We start from the raw sequence: 15519 nt of genomic DNA, 5'->3' as shown, positions 1-15519 counted from the left end.
CCTGAGCTAGAGCAGACATTGTTGTCTTACCAATGAGTGAATGCTTATGGACTTAGCACGCTCCAGGATTTCTGAGATATCATAAAAAGTTTAGGGCACAGGAAAAGGCCACTTGGCCCATCGTATCTGCACCAGCCGCAAAATGAGCCACCCAGCCTAATCCCACTTTCCAGCATTCGGTCCGTAGCCCTGCAGATTACGGCACTTGAGGTGCATTTCCAGACACCTTCCCTGGCCAGTTAACTTAACATCAGCCATCGGGAAAACGTTAGAAGTTATTATTAAAGGTGTTAGAGCAGGGCACTTGGAAAACTTCATGGCAATCAGGCAGAGTCAACATGATTTTGTAAAAGGGAAATCATGTTTAACCAATTTATTGAAGTTCTTTGAAGGAGTCACATGTGCTGTGGATAAAGGGGAACTGGTGGATGTAGTGTTCTTAGATTTCCAGAAGGCATATGATAAAGTGCCACATCAAAGGTTATTGCGGGAAATAAAAGCTCATGGTGTGGGGGGTAACATGTTGGCATGGATAGAAGACTGGTTAGCTAACATGCAGCAGAGAGTTGGCATAAATGGGTAATTTTCTGGTTGACAGGATGTGTCAAGTGGTGTGCCACAGGGATCAGTGCTGGGGCCTCAGCATTTCACAATTTATATGAAATGACTTGGATGAAGGGACCAAAGTTATGGTTGCTAAATTTGCTGATGATACAAAGATAAGTAGGAAACTAAGTTGTGAAGAGCACATAACGAGGCTACAAAGGGATTCAGATAGGTTAACTGAGTGGGCAAAGATCTTGCAAATAGAGAATAATGTGGGCAAATATGAAATTGTCCATTTTGGTAGGAAGAATAAAAAGGAAGTTTAATATCTAAATGGTGAGAGATTGCAAAGCTCTGAGATTCAGAGGCATCTGAGTGTCCTAGTGCTGAATCACAAAAGGTTAGTATGCAGGTACAGCAAGTAATTAAGAAATCTAATAGAATGTTATTATTTACTGTGAGGGGAATGGAATACAAAAGTAGGAGGTTATGGTTCAGTTATACAGAGCATTGGTGACATGACATCGGGAGTACTGAACAGAAGTGGTCTCCTTGTTTAAGGATGTAAATGCATTAGAAGAATCATACGGACTCCAAACGTTAACTCTTTCTCTCCACAGATGCTGCCAGACCTGCTGAGTTTTTCCAGCATTTTCTGTTTTTATTTCAGATTTCCAGCATCTGTAGTATTTTGTTTTTATATGATTATTGAATTTATCTAAGTGCCCTGCCATAACATCTTTAAAAATAGCTTCTCAAATCTTCCCTATAACCGGCATTAAGCTAACTGGCCTGTATTTTCTAGCTTTCTGGATCCCTTTTTGAATAAAGGAGTGACATTTGCTTTTTCCAATCTAATGGACCATTCCCCAAATCTGGGGAATTTTGGAAAATTAAAAGCCACACATCAACAATCTCACTAGCCACTTCTTTTCAGACCCTAGGGTGAAGTCCATCAGGACCCAGGCACTTGTCAACCCGCAGCTCCAACAATTTACTCAGTACCACTTGCCTCATGATTGTAATTTTCCTCAGTTCCTCCCTCCCTCCCATTTCCTGATTTACCCAGCAATTTCTGGGATGTTACTTGTATCCTCTATAGTGAAGACCGATTCATCTGCCTTCTCTTTATTTTCCAGTATTAATTCCCCAGACTCACTTACTATAGGACCAATGCTCACTTTGTTAACTTTTCTTATTTAAATATCTATAGAAACACTTACTATCTGTTTCTATATCTCTAGCTAGCTTTCGCTCACACTAATCTTCTCATAACACTACTAACCTGGGTATGGGGTGCTGAAGGTGGGCCCCACATTTATTGGATGCTGAATGGCTGCAGGAAACCGCATCTGTGCTTCTCCACCGTACCTGAAAGAGAAGGGCCATTCAATACACTGCCAACAGGGTCTGAGAAAACCCTAGCTCAGATAACACCCCCTCCTCAAAACCTCTAATCGCCTTGTGTGGTACAGAGCACATTCCTCACTGGCCTACACATTTTTCTGTAGTAGCATAGTTTGTGACATCACATCCAAGTCCAATCTGACATGCAACCAACCACCACTTGCCATCTGGAGTTGTTAAATAGCCATTGAGTGGCTGAAGTAACCAGCTTATCCCAATGATGCTGAGCTCAATTATAGCACCTCCACCATAGCGCAGTTCTTTCAAAGCTGGACCCTTTCAATCCTTCTGCTGCAATGGGCAACAATCAACCCTCTGAGCCTCAAGAGAGCTCACAATCACCCATTATTCAACCATGCACCTGAAGATTTACTGGTGTCTGCAGACAGCTTCCCATTGACCACGGCATGGCCCCGGGGGCGGCAGGCGGGGTCCGGCCAGGGCCCCGGGGGCGGCAGGCGGGGTCCGGCCAGGGCCCCGGGGGCGGCAGGCGGGGTCCGGCCAGGGCCCCGGGGGCGGCAGGCGGGGTCCGGCCAGGGCCCCGGGGGCGGCAGGCGGGGTCCGGCCAGGGCCCCGGGGGCGGCAGGCGGGGTCCGGCCAGGGCCCCGGGGGCGGCAGGCGGGGTCCGGCCAGGGCCCCGGGGGCGGCAGGCGGGGTCCGGCCAGGGCCCCGGGGGCGGCAGGCGGGGTCCGGCCAGGGCCCCGGGGGCGGCAGGCGGGGTCCGGCCAGGGCCCCGGGGGCGGCAGGCGGGGTCCGGCCAGGGCCCCGGGGATGCCTGACTCCGTGATTGGGAATTCGGACTCCTGGCAGTAGCACCCAATAATGTTCCATGAGGAATGTAAAAAATGGTGTCGGTGTCTATCTCATTCAGAACGCTACCCTAAGGACGGGGAGGAGAGTGAGGAAAGCAGAAAAGGGGTGAAAGAGGAGCAAAACTTGGACGAGTTAAGATAATGGGGTGAAAAGGGGGAAAGGGAAGGCAGTGTATATGATGGGACTTTTCATATCGTACCTGAAGAAGGCACGGGTTGCCCAGGCAGAGACCTCACGATCGTTGGCTGCTGCTGAACAGGCAAGAATGAGACATGAAGCACAAGCTTGTTCCTCCTGAACAGAAGAGACACATTCATTAACTGAGAAATATCAATAATATCAATAAACTGAAGTTTGAGGAAATGTCAACAAGCTGTATTCAAATATTCTCAATAAAAACAAATCTGGTTGAATGGGTCCTGGGGTTCCTGCTCAGAGACAACAGTCCGAGGACAGTGGGTCACTACCAAGGCTGCTGACAGCAATTTGTAGCTCAAATCACCAGAGGCAAAACCAGCACAAACACCGAGTCAAATCAGTCAACCATTAGTGAGGGTGATGACAACTCAGAGTAGTGCACTAACAAACAAATCAATAGCCCTGTTGGGTAAATGGCTGTTGAAGGGCGCATAGCAAAGTGTGGAAAAACAGTTGTGATGGGGGATTCGATAGTCAATGGAAGAGACAAGTGTTTCTAAAACTGCATGGTGTTTCCTCCATGGTCTCAGGGTAAACGGTTGCTGTGACACAGCAGTTGGTAAAGGCTGAGCTATTCAAATCCCAGAGGGAAACTTGAACAGCTGTCATAACCTATATTTTCAATTGGTATGTTTGAGATGCACCTCTGAAAACAGTAATAAGGCCACCAAGCCTCAAGGTTTTTTACATAAAACTAAATTAAACATATATTAATTTAACAAATTTTAAAACATACACATCTCTTCAAATTACTACCATAGTAACGTTTGAACAAATCCCCAAATTAATCACTCCCAGGGTAAATCTTCACCAAGACAACAATAACCCATAGACTTTAAACAGGCACCAGGCAAAGCACAGTTTACCTTACAAATTCAAAATGAGGTTCCTGTGCAGACACAATCCCAGGCTTAGAGGCTGGTTAGATCTTACTTGCCTCTGCCTCACACACACAAACTCTTTTCGGTTTATACCTAGCTTTTCCTTTGAATGCAATTTTTCCATTGTATTGCTAGGTTTTCTTCAATTTTACTTCTCTTAACAATAATCTTTTCATTCCACCAATTTTATCAGTAATATAAACACATTGCTTGGTGTCTCCCAGCTAGGTGCAAGATTTTACCCACTCTTCTGAATGGTTTATTTAACAAATGCAAATGCACTCTTTACCTTCTATCCTTATGTTTATCTAATTAACATCACAAACTACTATACATTAAAGTACCCAGACAAGCTGGTTTTAATCCAATTAAGCCACACACACATTGACACAGATCTTACCACAAGTCCAATTTAAAAATAATTTCCAATAACATTATAGACACTCATCTCTTGATAACAGTGATATCACTGAACAGGTACATGTGCATGTCCAGTCATACTGTGGGGGAGGATCTAAAATAAACTTTGCTGGGTAGATGCACCGGAACATAGCAGCTAAAAGGACAGACAGGATGAACTGAAAGCTAGGAGGGACAAATAATAGTGCAGAAAGAATAGAACTTAGATGGAGGAAAAAAGCATAATAAATAACACGACTTTGGAATGCATGGGTGCATTTGTGAGGAGCGTTTCAAATAAGGTTGACGAGTTACATGGAAGCTGTTAGGTGTTATTATGAAATGGTGGCTATTAAGAGACCTGGCTTAATAATGGGCAGGAGTGGGAACTAAACATTCCTCGCTATAACGTATTCAGGAGGGCCGCAATCCCTCAACTGATGAATAAGTGCTGCACCAGGGCGAAGACCACTTGGAAGAAGCAATGAGGTAGCAAGGGCACAGAATTTACACTGGGTGGGGAATTTCCATCACCCAGTGAGACTCAGCAGCACCACCACTGGTTGAACTGGTCAAGTCAGGAACTGCCTATCTGACAGACTGGGCCTGCAGCAGGTGGTCAGCAACAGTAGCTGTCCCTCAAATCGATGATGATGTCTGGTCAGGGTTGTGGAGCTTCTGCCATTGGTTTTCATGTGACTGAACAGGCTGAATCCTGGCCCACAGATCTTTGAGCACGTGCGCCAGGATGTCCCTTGAGGTAGCGAGATCCGGAGTGCAGGGTTTGCTTCCTTTTCAAAAGGGGCAGGCTCAGAACAGATCTAGCTCAAACTGGGCATCCGTGAGGTGCTGTGGACCGTCAGCAGCATCAGAATTGTATTTGTAGGAAGGAATCGCTTACAATGGTTTCTCTTCTTGTTACTGCACTGTTACTTCTGGTCCTGGTGCCCTCCTATTCCTCATATGGATTTTGCCCCTTGGCGACATCATCCAAAGGCAGTGTTAGTTTTCACATGTATGCTGACGACACTCAGCTCGAGCTCACCACCATCTCTCATGCCTCCTCCGCTGTTGCTAAATCATCAGACTGCTTATATCTGATATCCAGTACTGGATGAGAAGAAATTTCCTTCTATTAAATATTGGGAAGACTGAAGCCACTGTTTTCAATCCCCACTCCAAACTCTGGTCCCCAGCCACTTACTCTGTCCCTGGCAACTATCCAGAATTATGCCAGTCTGTTCGCAACCTTGGAGTTACATTTGACCCCAAATTGAGAATCCAATCTTGTATTTGTGGCATCACGAATACGGTTTACTTCTACTTTCATTATATCGCCCAACTTCACATTATCTCAGCTCATCCGCTGCGGAAACCCTCATTCACACCTTCAGTACCCCAAGGCTTGACTATTCCAATGCACTCCTGACTGGTCTCCCACATTCTACCCTCTGGTCATCCAAAATTCTGCTGCCCATGTCTCATTTCACGGCCAGTGCCATTCCCTTCTCGCCTGAGCTTGCTAACCTATACTGACGCCCTGTCAAGCTACCTCATCCTTGTTTTCAAATCCCTCCATGGCCTCAACCCTCCCCATTTCTGTCACCTCCTCCAGCCCTGCAACCCTCAGATATCCGCGCTCCTTTATTTCTGGACTCTTATACAACTAAATATCCTAAAATGTCCTTTGGTTCAGTGTCATACTTTGTTTTATTGTGGCAGAACGTTTCATTATGTTCAAGGCGCTATAAAAGATTTTATTAATATTTTTTTTTTCCGCAGCATGTAGATGTTGCTGGCTAGGCCAGCATTTATGCTCACCCTAATTGCCCTTGAGAAGGTGGTGGTGAGCTGCCTTCTTGAATCACTGCAGTCCACATGGTATAGGTACACCAACAGTGCTGTTAGGAAAGGAGTTCCAGGATTTTGGCCCAGTGACAGTGAAAGAACAGTGGTTTAGTTCCTCGTCAGAATGGTGAGTGGCTTGGAGGGGAACTTGCAGGTGGTGGTGTTCACACATGTCTGTTGCCATTGTCCTTCTAGATGGTAGAGGTCCTGAGTTTGGAAGGTGCTGTCGAAAGAGCCTTGGTGAGTTGCTGCAGTGCATCGTGTAAATGGTTCACAATGCTGCCACTGAGAGTCAATGGTGGAGGGAGTGGAAGTTTAAGGTGGCAGTTGGGGTGCCAATCAAGCGGGGTGCTTTGTCCTGGATGGTTTCAAGTTTCTTCAGTGTTGTTGGACAGCTCCACTGGTCTGAACACTGCATCTACTTGTCAAATAATCGAGCTTCTGAAGCAGATCCTCTTTTCACAACTTAAAGTTGGTATCCCATCTCAAGGTGGACAGGGAAAACGTTTTGAGGACATGCCGAATGCCTCAGTGAAAACGGGACAAATTGACATCGATGTGTGGAGGAACTTGCTGCGAACCATGCCACGAGCAGAGTGCAAGAGGAGGACCCTGGGACAGGCAGTCAGCAGCACCTCGAGGATCTAGCCTATCTAGCATCTAGTCTATACTCAAGTGGGAGTGAGGGTAAAATCAAAGCAAGGGTCCATATTCTATTTAGATAGGATATGTTTGGGGAGCTCAGTCCTGCGATTTGCACATCCTGCGCTTTGTGGGAAATCCTAGACGGTCCTGGCGGTCTGGATTACCACGTCTGCAAGAGGTGCCTCCGACTGGAACAACTCGAGCTCCAGGTTTTGGAGTTTGAGTGGCAGCTGGGGGCACTTTGGTGCATTCACGAGGATGAGATGTTTGTGGATAGCACGTTTCAGGACGTGGTCAGCCCACAGCTTTATGAAGTAGAAAACAGAGAGGGAGTGGGTGACCGCCAGACAGAAGGGGACCAGGCAGGTCGTGAGGGAATCCCCCGAGTGCATCTCGCTCACAACTACTTTTCGGCCTTGGAAAAGGGTGAGAGCGATGTCCCTCTGTGAAGGCCAACCAGAGCCAAAGCCATGGCACTGTGGGTGGTGCAACTGCTCAGGGGGAGGAGGAGGAAGTGTGGAAGGGCAATAGTGGTAGGGGATTCATTAGTAAGGGGAGTAGGCAGGCATTTCTGCGGCAAAAGATGTGACTCCAGGATAGTATGTTGCCTCCTAGGTGCCAGTGTCTAGGATGCCATGGAATGGCTGCAGGGCGTTCTGAAGGGGGAGGGTGAACAGCCAACGGTCGTGGCCCATGTTGGAACCAATGATATAGGAAGAAAGAGAAATGAAGTCTTGCAAGCAGATTTTAAGGATTTAGGTAGGAAATTGAAAAGCAGGACTTGAAAGGTATTAATCTCCGGATTACTTCAGGTGCCACGCAGTAGTGAGTGTAGGAACAGAAGAACAGAGTAGATGAATGAGTGGCTGGAGAGCTGGTGCAGGAGCGGGGGCTTTAGATACTTGGGGCATTGGGACCGTTTCAGGTGGGGGCGGGGGGCAGGGGGCGTGTGGGACCTGTACAAGTTGGTCAGGTTACATCTGAACAGCAACGGGACCAACATCCTCGCGGGGAGGTTTGCTAATGCTGTTGGGGCAGATTTCACAGAATCTTAATGGCACAGGAAGCCATTCGGTCCACCATGTCTGCACCGGATCTCCAAATGAGCATTATGACCGAGTGCCATTGCCCTGTACCCTTCCTCATTGTTTCTATTCAAATAATCATCTAATGTCTTCTTGAATGCCTCAATTGAACATGCCTCCACCACACTTCCAGTCAGTGCATTCCAGACTCAAACCACACGCTGTGTGAAAAAATTTTTTCATGCGACACATTTGCTTTTTTGGCAAATCACTTTAAATCTGTGCCCTCTCGTTCATGATCCTTTCATGAATGGGAATAGCTTCTCCCTATCTACTCTGTCCAGCCCCCTCAGGATTTTGAACATCCCTATCAAATCTCTTCTCAGCCTTCTTCTCTCCAAGGAGAACAGTCCCAACCTCTCCAATCTATCTTCATAGCTGAAGATTCTCATCCCTGGAACCATTCTTGTAAACCTCTTCTGCACTCTCTCCAGTGTGTTCACATCCTTCCTATAATGTGGTGCCCCGAACTCAACACAATATTCCAGCTGAGGTCTAACAAATTCAGCATAACCTCCCTGCTCTTGTACTCTATGCCCCTATTAATAAAGCCCAGGATACGATATGCTTTTATAACTGCTCTCTTGACCTGTCTTGCCACCTTCATTGATCTCTGCACATATACATCCAGGTCTTTCTGCTCCTACACCCCCTTCAAAATTTCACCCCTTATTTTATATTGTCTGCCCACGTTCTTCCTACCAAAATGCATCACCTCACAATTCTCCGCATTGAACTTCATCTGCCACCTATCTGCCGATTCCACCAACTTGTCTTTGTCCTCTTGAAGTTCCTCACTGTCCTCCTCGCAGTTCACAACACTCCCAAGCTTCGTATCATCCGCAAACTTTGAAATTGGCCCCTGCACACCAAGTTCTAGATCATTAATATATATCAGGAAAAGCAAGGGTCCCAATAACGACCCCTGGGGAACTCCACTGCAAACCTTCCTCCAGCCCGAAAAACATCCATTGACCATTATTCTCTGCTTCTTATTTTTCAGCCAATTTTGTATCCACGCTGCCACTGTCCCTTTTATTCCATGAGCAATAACTTTTCTTTGTGGTATGGCACTGTGTCAAATGCCTTTTGAAAGTCCATGTACACCACATCAACGGCATCACCCTCATCGACCTTTTCTGTTACCTCTTCAAAAACCTCCAGCAAGTTAGTTAAACATAATTTCCCTTTTAGAAATCCCTGCTGGCTCTAGGACCAACAAGTCCAGGGAACCCTGGATGTCAAGGGAAATAGACGATTGGATAAAGAAAAAAAAAGGCTTTATGGCAGATACAGAGGGCTGAATACAGCAGAAACCCTGGAGGAGTATAGAAAGCGCAGGGGGCTACTGAAATAGGGTACAGATAGAGTAGATTAGAAGAAACATTTTCCCTCAGCGGAGGTGTCAATAACCAGGGGGCATCGATTTAAGGTAAGGGTAGGAGGTAAGGCAGGAGGTTTAGAGAAGGTTTGAGGAAAAATTTTTTCACCCAGAGGGTGGTTGGAATCTGGAACACACTGCCTGAGGGGGTGGTAGGCACAGGAACCCTCAAAACATTTAAGAGGTATTTAGGCGAGCACTTGAAATGCCATAGCATACAGGGCTACGGGCCAAGTGCTGGAAAATAGGATAAGAATAGATAGGTGCTTGATGGCCGGCACGGACACGATGAGCTGAAGGGGCTGGCTCTGTGCTGTATAACTCTATGACTCTTCCTTATCAACCCATATTTTTTCATGTGATGACTAATTCTATCCTGAATAATTGTTTCTAGAATCTTGCCCACCACTGAAGTTAAACTGACTGGTCTGTAATTGCTAGGCTTATCCTTACAACCTTTTTTGAACAAGGGCGTAACATTTGCAATTCTCCAGTCCTCTGGCACCACCCCCGAGTCTAGGGGAGACTGAAAGATTATGGCCAGTGCCCCTGCGATTTCTACTCTCACTTCCTTCAATATCCTTGGATGCATCTCATCTGGTCCCAGTGCCTTGTCAATTTTAAGTACCGACAGTCTATTCAATTTTGAATCCTTCTAGTGACAGAGCTTCCTCGTCTGTCACCATGGCCTGGGTGGCATCTACCTCCTTGGTAAAGACGGATGGAAAGTATTCATTTAATACCTCAGACATGGCCCCTTCCTCCATGTGTAAATGCCCTTGTGGGTCCCTAATCAACTCCACTCCTTTTGCCACCCTTTTACTATTTATATGTCTACAGAAGACTTTGGGATTCCCCTTTATTTTGGCTGCCAGCCTTTTCCCATAATCCCTCTTCACTTCTCGAATTTGCTTTTTCACCTCCCCTCTGAACCTTCCGTATTCCTCTTGGTCCCTAATTGTATTTTCTACCTGACACCTGTCATAAGCACACTTTTTCTTCATCATCTTAATTTCAATCTCCTTTTTCATCCAGGAAGCTCTGGTTATGTTTGCCTACCTTTCCCTTTCGATGGAATATACCCTGACTGTGCCTGAACCAATTCTTTTTTAAAGGTAGCCCATTGTTCAGCTCCAGTTTTCCCGCCAATCTTTCGTTCCAGTCTATCTGGCCCAGCTCCGTTCTTGCCCCATCGAAGTCGGCTCTTGTTCAGTTAATTATTCTTACACCGGATTGCCTATCGTCCTTTTCTATCATCATCCTAAAACATACAATACAATGATCATTGTTTCCTAAACGCTCCCCCACTGACACTTGATTTACTTGGCCCGCCCCATTTCCAAGAACCAGGTCCAACAGTGCATCTTTTCTTGTTGGATTGGACACATACTGCTGTAGAAAATTCTCAACACAATCTCGGAACTTTTGCCCCTCTCCGCCTTTTACACTACCACTGTCCCAGTCTACATTCGGGTAATTAAAGTCCCCCAATATAACAACTCTATAATGCTGCATCTCTCTATAATTTCCCTGCAGATTTGTTCTTCTACGTCCTTCTCACTATTTGGCGGTCTATGGAGTACACCAAACAATGTATTTGCACCCTTTTGGTTCTTTAGCTCTAGCCAAATAGATTCTGTCTTTGAACCCTCAGGGACATCCTCTTTCAGCAGCACTGCAATGCTCTCCTTAACTAATGCCACCACCTCTCCTCCTTTCCTATCTCTTCTGAACATCTTGTACCCGGGAAATATTTAAAACCCAGTTCTGCCCTTCCTTGATCCAGGGCTCTCTTATCGCCACAACATATTTCCACATGGCAATCTATGCCTGTAACTCCCCAATCTTATTTACTATAGTCCATGCATTCACATACATGCACAGTAACCCTGGTTTAGATTTTGTTACTTTCTTCCTTACCCCCGACTTTACCTATTAACTTTCTATTCTCTATACTGGTGCTATCCGTCCCTCCCATTATTGTGTGCATCCTGGTATCCCTCTCTAATATTTTTTCTTGGTTTCCGTATCCCTGCCGAGTTAGCTTGAGGCCCTCCCAACAGGACTCGCAAAACGCCCCACAAGGAACTCAGGTGCAACCCGTCCGGCATGTTCAGGTCCCATCTCCCCCAGAGTCAGTCCCATTGTCCGAGGAATCTAAAGTCCTCCCTCCTGCACCATCTTTCCAGCGACACATTCATCTGCCTTATCTTCCTATTTCTGTACTCATTGGCATGTAGAACTGGGAATAACCCAGAGATTATGACATTAGAGGTCCTGCTTGTTAATTTCCTACCCAGCTCCCTAAATTCTGATTGCAGGACCACATTCCCCTTCCTCCCTAAGTCATTGGTGCCAATGTGGACCACGGCCTCTGGCTGATCACCCTCCCCCAGAAAAATGTCCTGCAGCCACTCTGTGACATCCTTGACCGTGGCACCAGGGAGGCATCACACCATCCTGGACTCACGTCTCCAGCCACAGAAACGCCTATCTATTCCATAAGACCATAACACGTAGGAGCAGAAATTAGGCCGTTCGGCCCATCAAGTCTGCTCCACCATTCAATCATGGCTGATAAGTTTCTCAACCCCATTCTCCCGCCTTATCCCCGTAACCTTTGATCCCCCTATCTACCTCAGTCTTAAATACACTCAATGACCTGGCCTCCACAGCCTTCTGTGGCAATGAATTCCATAGATTCACCACTCTCTGGCTAAAGAAGTTTCTCCTCATCTCTGTTCTAAAAGGTCTTCCCTTTACTCTGAGGCTGTGCCCTCGGGTCCTAGTCTCTCCTACTAATGGAAACATCTTCCCCACGTCCACTCTATCCAGGCCTTTCAGTAATCTGTAAGTTTCAGTCAGATCCCCCCTCATCCTTCTAAACTCCATCGAGTATAGACCCAGAGTCCTCAAACGTTCCTCATATGTTAAGCCTTTCATCCCTGGGATCATTGTCGTGAACCTCCTCTGGAACCTCTTCAGGGCCAGCACATCCTTCCTGAGATACGGGGCCCAAAATTGCTCACAATATTCTAAATGTGCTCTGACCAGAGCCTTATAAAGCCTCAGCAACACATCCCTGCTTTTATATTCTAGTCCTCTCGAAATAAATGCCAACATTGCATTTGCCTTCCTTACTACCGACTCAAACTGCAAGTTAACCTTAAGAGAATCCTGGACTAGGACTCCCAAGTCCCTTTGCACTCCAGATTTCTGAATTCTCTCCCCATTTAAAAAATAGTCTATGCCTCTATTCTTCCTACCAAAGTGCATGACCTCACATTTCCCGACGTTGTATTCCATCTGCCACTTCTTTGCCCATTCTCCTTACCTGTCCAAATCCTTCTGCAGACTCCCCACCTCCTCAATACCACCTGTCCCTCCAGCTATCTTTGTAACATCTGCAAACTTAGCCAGAATGTCCTCAGTTCCTTCATCTAGATCATTAATGTATAAAGTGAAAAGTTGTGGTCCCAACACTGACCCCAGCGGAACTCCACTAGTCACCGGCTGCCATCCTGAAAAGGACCCCCTTAACCCCACTCACTGCCTCCTGCCAGACAGCCAATCTTCTATCCATGCTAGTACCTTGCCTCTAACACCATGGGCTCTTATCTTACTGAGCAGCCTCCTGTGCGGTACCTTGTCAAAGGACTTCTGGAAGTCCAAGTAGATAACATCCATTGGCTCTCCTTTGTCTAACCTACTTGTTACCTCCTCAAAGAATTCTAACAGATTTGTCAGGCATGACCTCCCCTTGATGAAACCATGCTGACTTTGCCTGATTTTACCATGCACTTCCAAGTATTCTGAAATCTCATCCTTAATAATGGACTCTGAAATCTTACCAACAACCGAGGTCAGGCTAATCGGCCTGTAATTTCCCATCTTTTGCCTCACTCCCTTCTTAAAAGGGGGGTTACATTAGCCATTTTCCAGCCCTCCCTGACTCCAGTGATTCCTGAAAGATCACCACTAACGCCTCCACTATCTCTTCAGCTATCTCCTTCAGAACTCTGGGGTGTAATCCATCTGGTCCAGGTGATTTATCCACCTTTAGACCTTTCAGTTTTCCTAGCACATTCTCCTTGGTAATGGCCACCATACTCACCTCTGCCCCTCGACTCTCTTGAACTTTGGGGATGTCACTCGTGTCTTCCACCGTGAAGACTGACGGAAAGTACCTATTCAGTTCCTCCGCCATTTCTTTGTTCCCCACTACTACTTCTCCAGCGTCATTTTCCAGCGGCCCAATGTCCACTTTTGCCTCTCTCTTACCCTTTATATATCTAAAAAAACTCTTGCGATCTTCTTTTATATTACTGGCTAGTTTACCCTCATATTTAATCTTCTCCCTCCTTATTTCTTTTTTAGTTGTCCTCTGTTGGTCTTTGTAGGCTTCCCAATCCCCTGGTTTCCCACTGCTCTTTGCCGCATTGTATGCTTTCTCTTTAGCTTTTATGCTGTCCCTGACTTCCCTTGTCAGCCATGGTTGCCTTGTCCTCCCTTTAGTATGCTTCTTCTTCCTAGGGATGAATTTTTGCTGTGTCTCCCAAAGTACTCCCAGAAACTCCTGCCATTGCTGTTCCACTGTCTTTCCTGCTAGGCTCATCTCCCAGTCAATTATGGCCAGCTCCTCCCTCATGCCTCTGTAGTTGCCTTTATTCAACTGTAATACCGTTACATCTGATTCCAGATTTTTACTCTCAAATTGCAGGGTAAATTCTATCATATTATGGTCACTTCCTCCTAAGGGTTCCTTCACCTTAAGCTCCCTTATCAAATCTGCCTCATTACACATCACTAAATCTAGAATTGCCTGTTCCCTAGTGGGCTCCACCACAAGCTGCTCCAAAAAGTCATCTCTTGGACATTCTACAAATTCCTTTTCTTGGGATCCACTACCAACCTGATTTTCCCAGTCTACCTGCATATTGAAATCCCCCATGATCAATGTAACCTTGCCTTTCTTACACGCCTTTTCTATCTCCTGGTGTATCTTGTGCCCCACATCCTGACTACTGTTCGGAGGCCTGTACATAACTCCCATTATGGTTTTTTTACCTTTGCGGTTCCTCAACTCTACCCACACAGATTCTACATCATCTGACCCTACGTCGTTTCTTGCTTTCGATTTAATTTCATTTCTTAATAACAAAGCAACCCCACCCCCTCTGCCAACCTGCCTATCTTTTCGACAGGATGTATATCCTTGGATATTTAGCTCCCAGTCCTGATCCCCTTGCAGCCATGTCTCCGTGATGCCCACCACATCATACCTGCCAATTTCAATCTGTGCCACAAGCTCATTTACCTTATTTCGTATACTGTGGGCATTCAGATACAACACCTTCATGTCCTGTATTTCCCGTCCCCCTTCTCATTGTCGTATTCCCCCAACCATTGAGTCCCCTATCACCACAGTTCTTCCTTTCTGCTTCCTCCCCTCTTGTGCAGCTGAGCCGCACAAACTTGGCTCTGACTGCACTCCTCTGAGGAACCAGCGCCCTCACCAGTTTCCAAAACAGACCCCAAGGGACTCCTGCACTGCCTGCTTACTTCTTTAGGACTGCCTGGTGGTAACCCATTCCCTTTGTCTCCAGGCCCTTAAGCTGCAGTGTGGCCACCTCTCTGAATGTGCTCTCCACATAGTTCTCAGCCTTGCGGATGCGTCACAGTGACTCCAGACGCCGCTCGAGCTCTGAAACCCGGAGCTCAAGTTTCTGCAGCTGGCAGCACTTCCTGCATATGTGGTCATCTAGGACACCGGTAGCGTCCATGGCTTTGCACAGATTACAGGGCATGCATTCCACTCAACTGAGCTGCCCTGCCACATCTTAACTCTACTTCCCTTACGTTAACTTTATACGACTTCAAATTATTTACATTACTTTATTATATTGGTCCTAAATTTCCCTTATTCCTGACACTTCGCAGTTAAATCCAAGTATAGGAACTTTAAAAATATTACACTTTTCTAATTTACTCACCAGGTCCTACTTACCAAGTCTACTGCTATTCTTTGAGCAAAGGTAGAAAAGGAAAGGAGCACCTCCTCCCTTCTCACCAAACTCGCTCAGTCATCAAACTCCAACTGAAGTTCTCTACTGCAGCCAAACACAGCACTCCAATGCAGACATAGTCAGCACTATAAGAGAGCCTACTTTTATACTCTGAACCTAGCCTCTGAAAACCTGATTAAGCCAGTTATCTAATGACTACTTCAACTGCAAATAGAGCCTGTATGAGTCCTGTTTTAAGGTGGACTAAAAAATCACCTTCTTCCAACCCTAACAGCAACTTTTAGTTAATT

The 15519-nt window shown here is 46.2% G+C and overlaps 1 protein-coding gene across 1 annotated transcript in view; it reads right to left on the bottom strand.

Annotated features, from left to right (window-relative positions):
• nup155 (nucleoporin 155) overlaps window positions 1-15519 on the bottom strand; it is a 276126-nt gene that overhangs the window by 156638 nt on the left and 103969 nt on the right. Inside the window, exons 16-17 of the mRNA XM_078557216.1 lie at window positions 2966-3060; window positions 1832-1917 (exon numbers count right to left, since the gene is read on the bottom strand). Coding sequence (XP_078413342.1) covers window positions 1832-1917; window positions 2966-3060 — 181 coding nt within the window. The remainder of the gene's footprint in view (window positions 1-1831; window positions 1918-2965; window positions 3061-15519) is intronic.

Source organism: Cetorhinus maximus, chromosome 2 (assembly GCF_964194155.1).
Source record: "Cetorhinus maximus chromosome 2, sCetMax3.hap1.1, whole genome shotgun sequence".
In the NCBI taxonomy this organism is placed as follows: Eukaryota; Metazoa; Chordata; class Chondrichthyes; order Lamniformes; family Cetorhinidae; genus Cetorhinus; species Cetorhinus maximus.
Note: the sequence above shows the minus strand (reverse complement) of the source record. Positions and strands in the feature narration are given on the sequence as shown.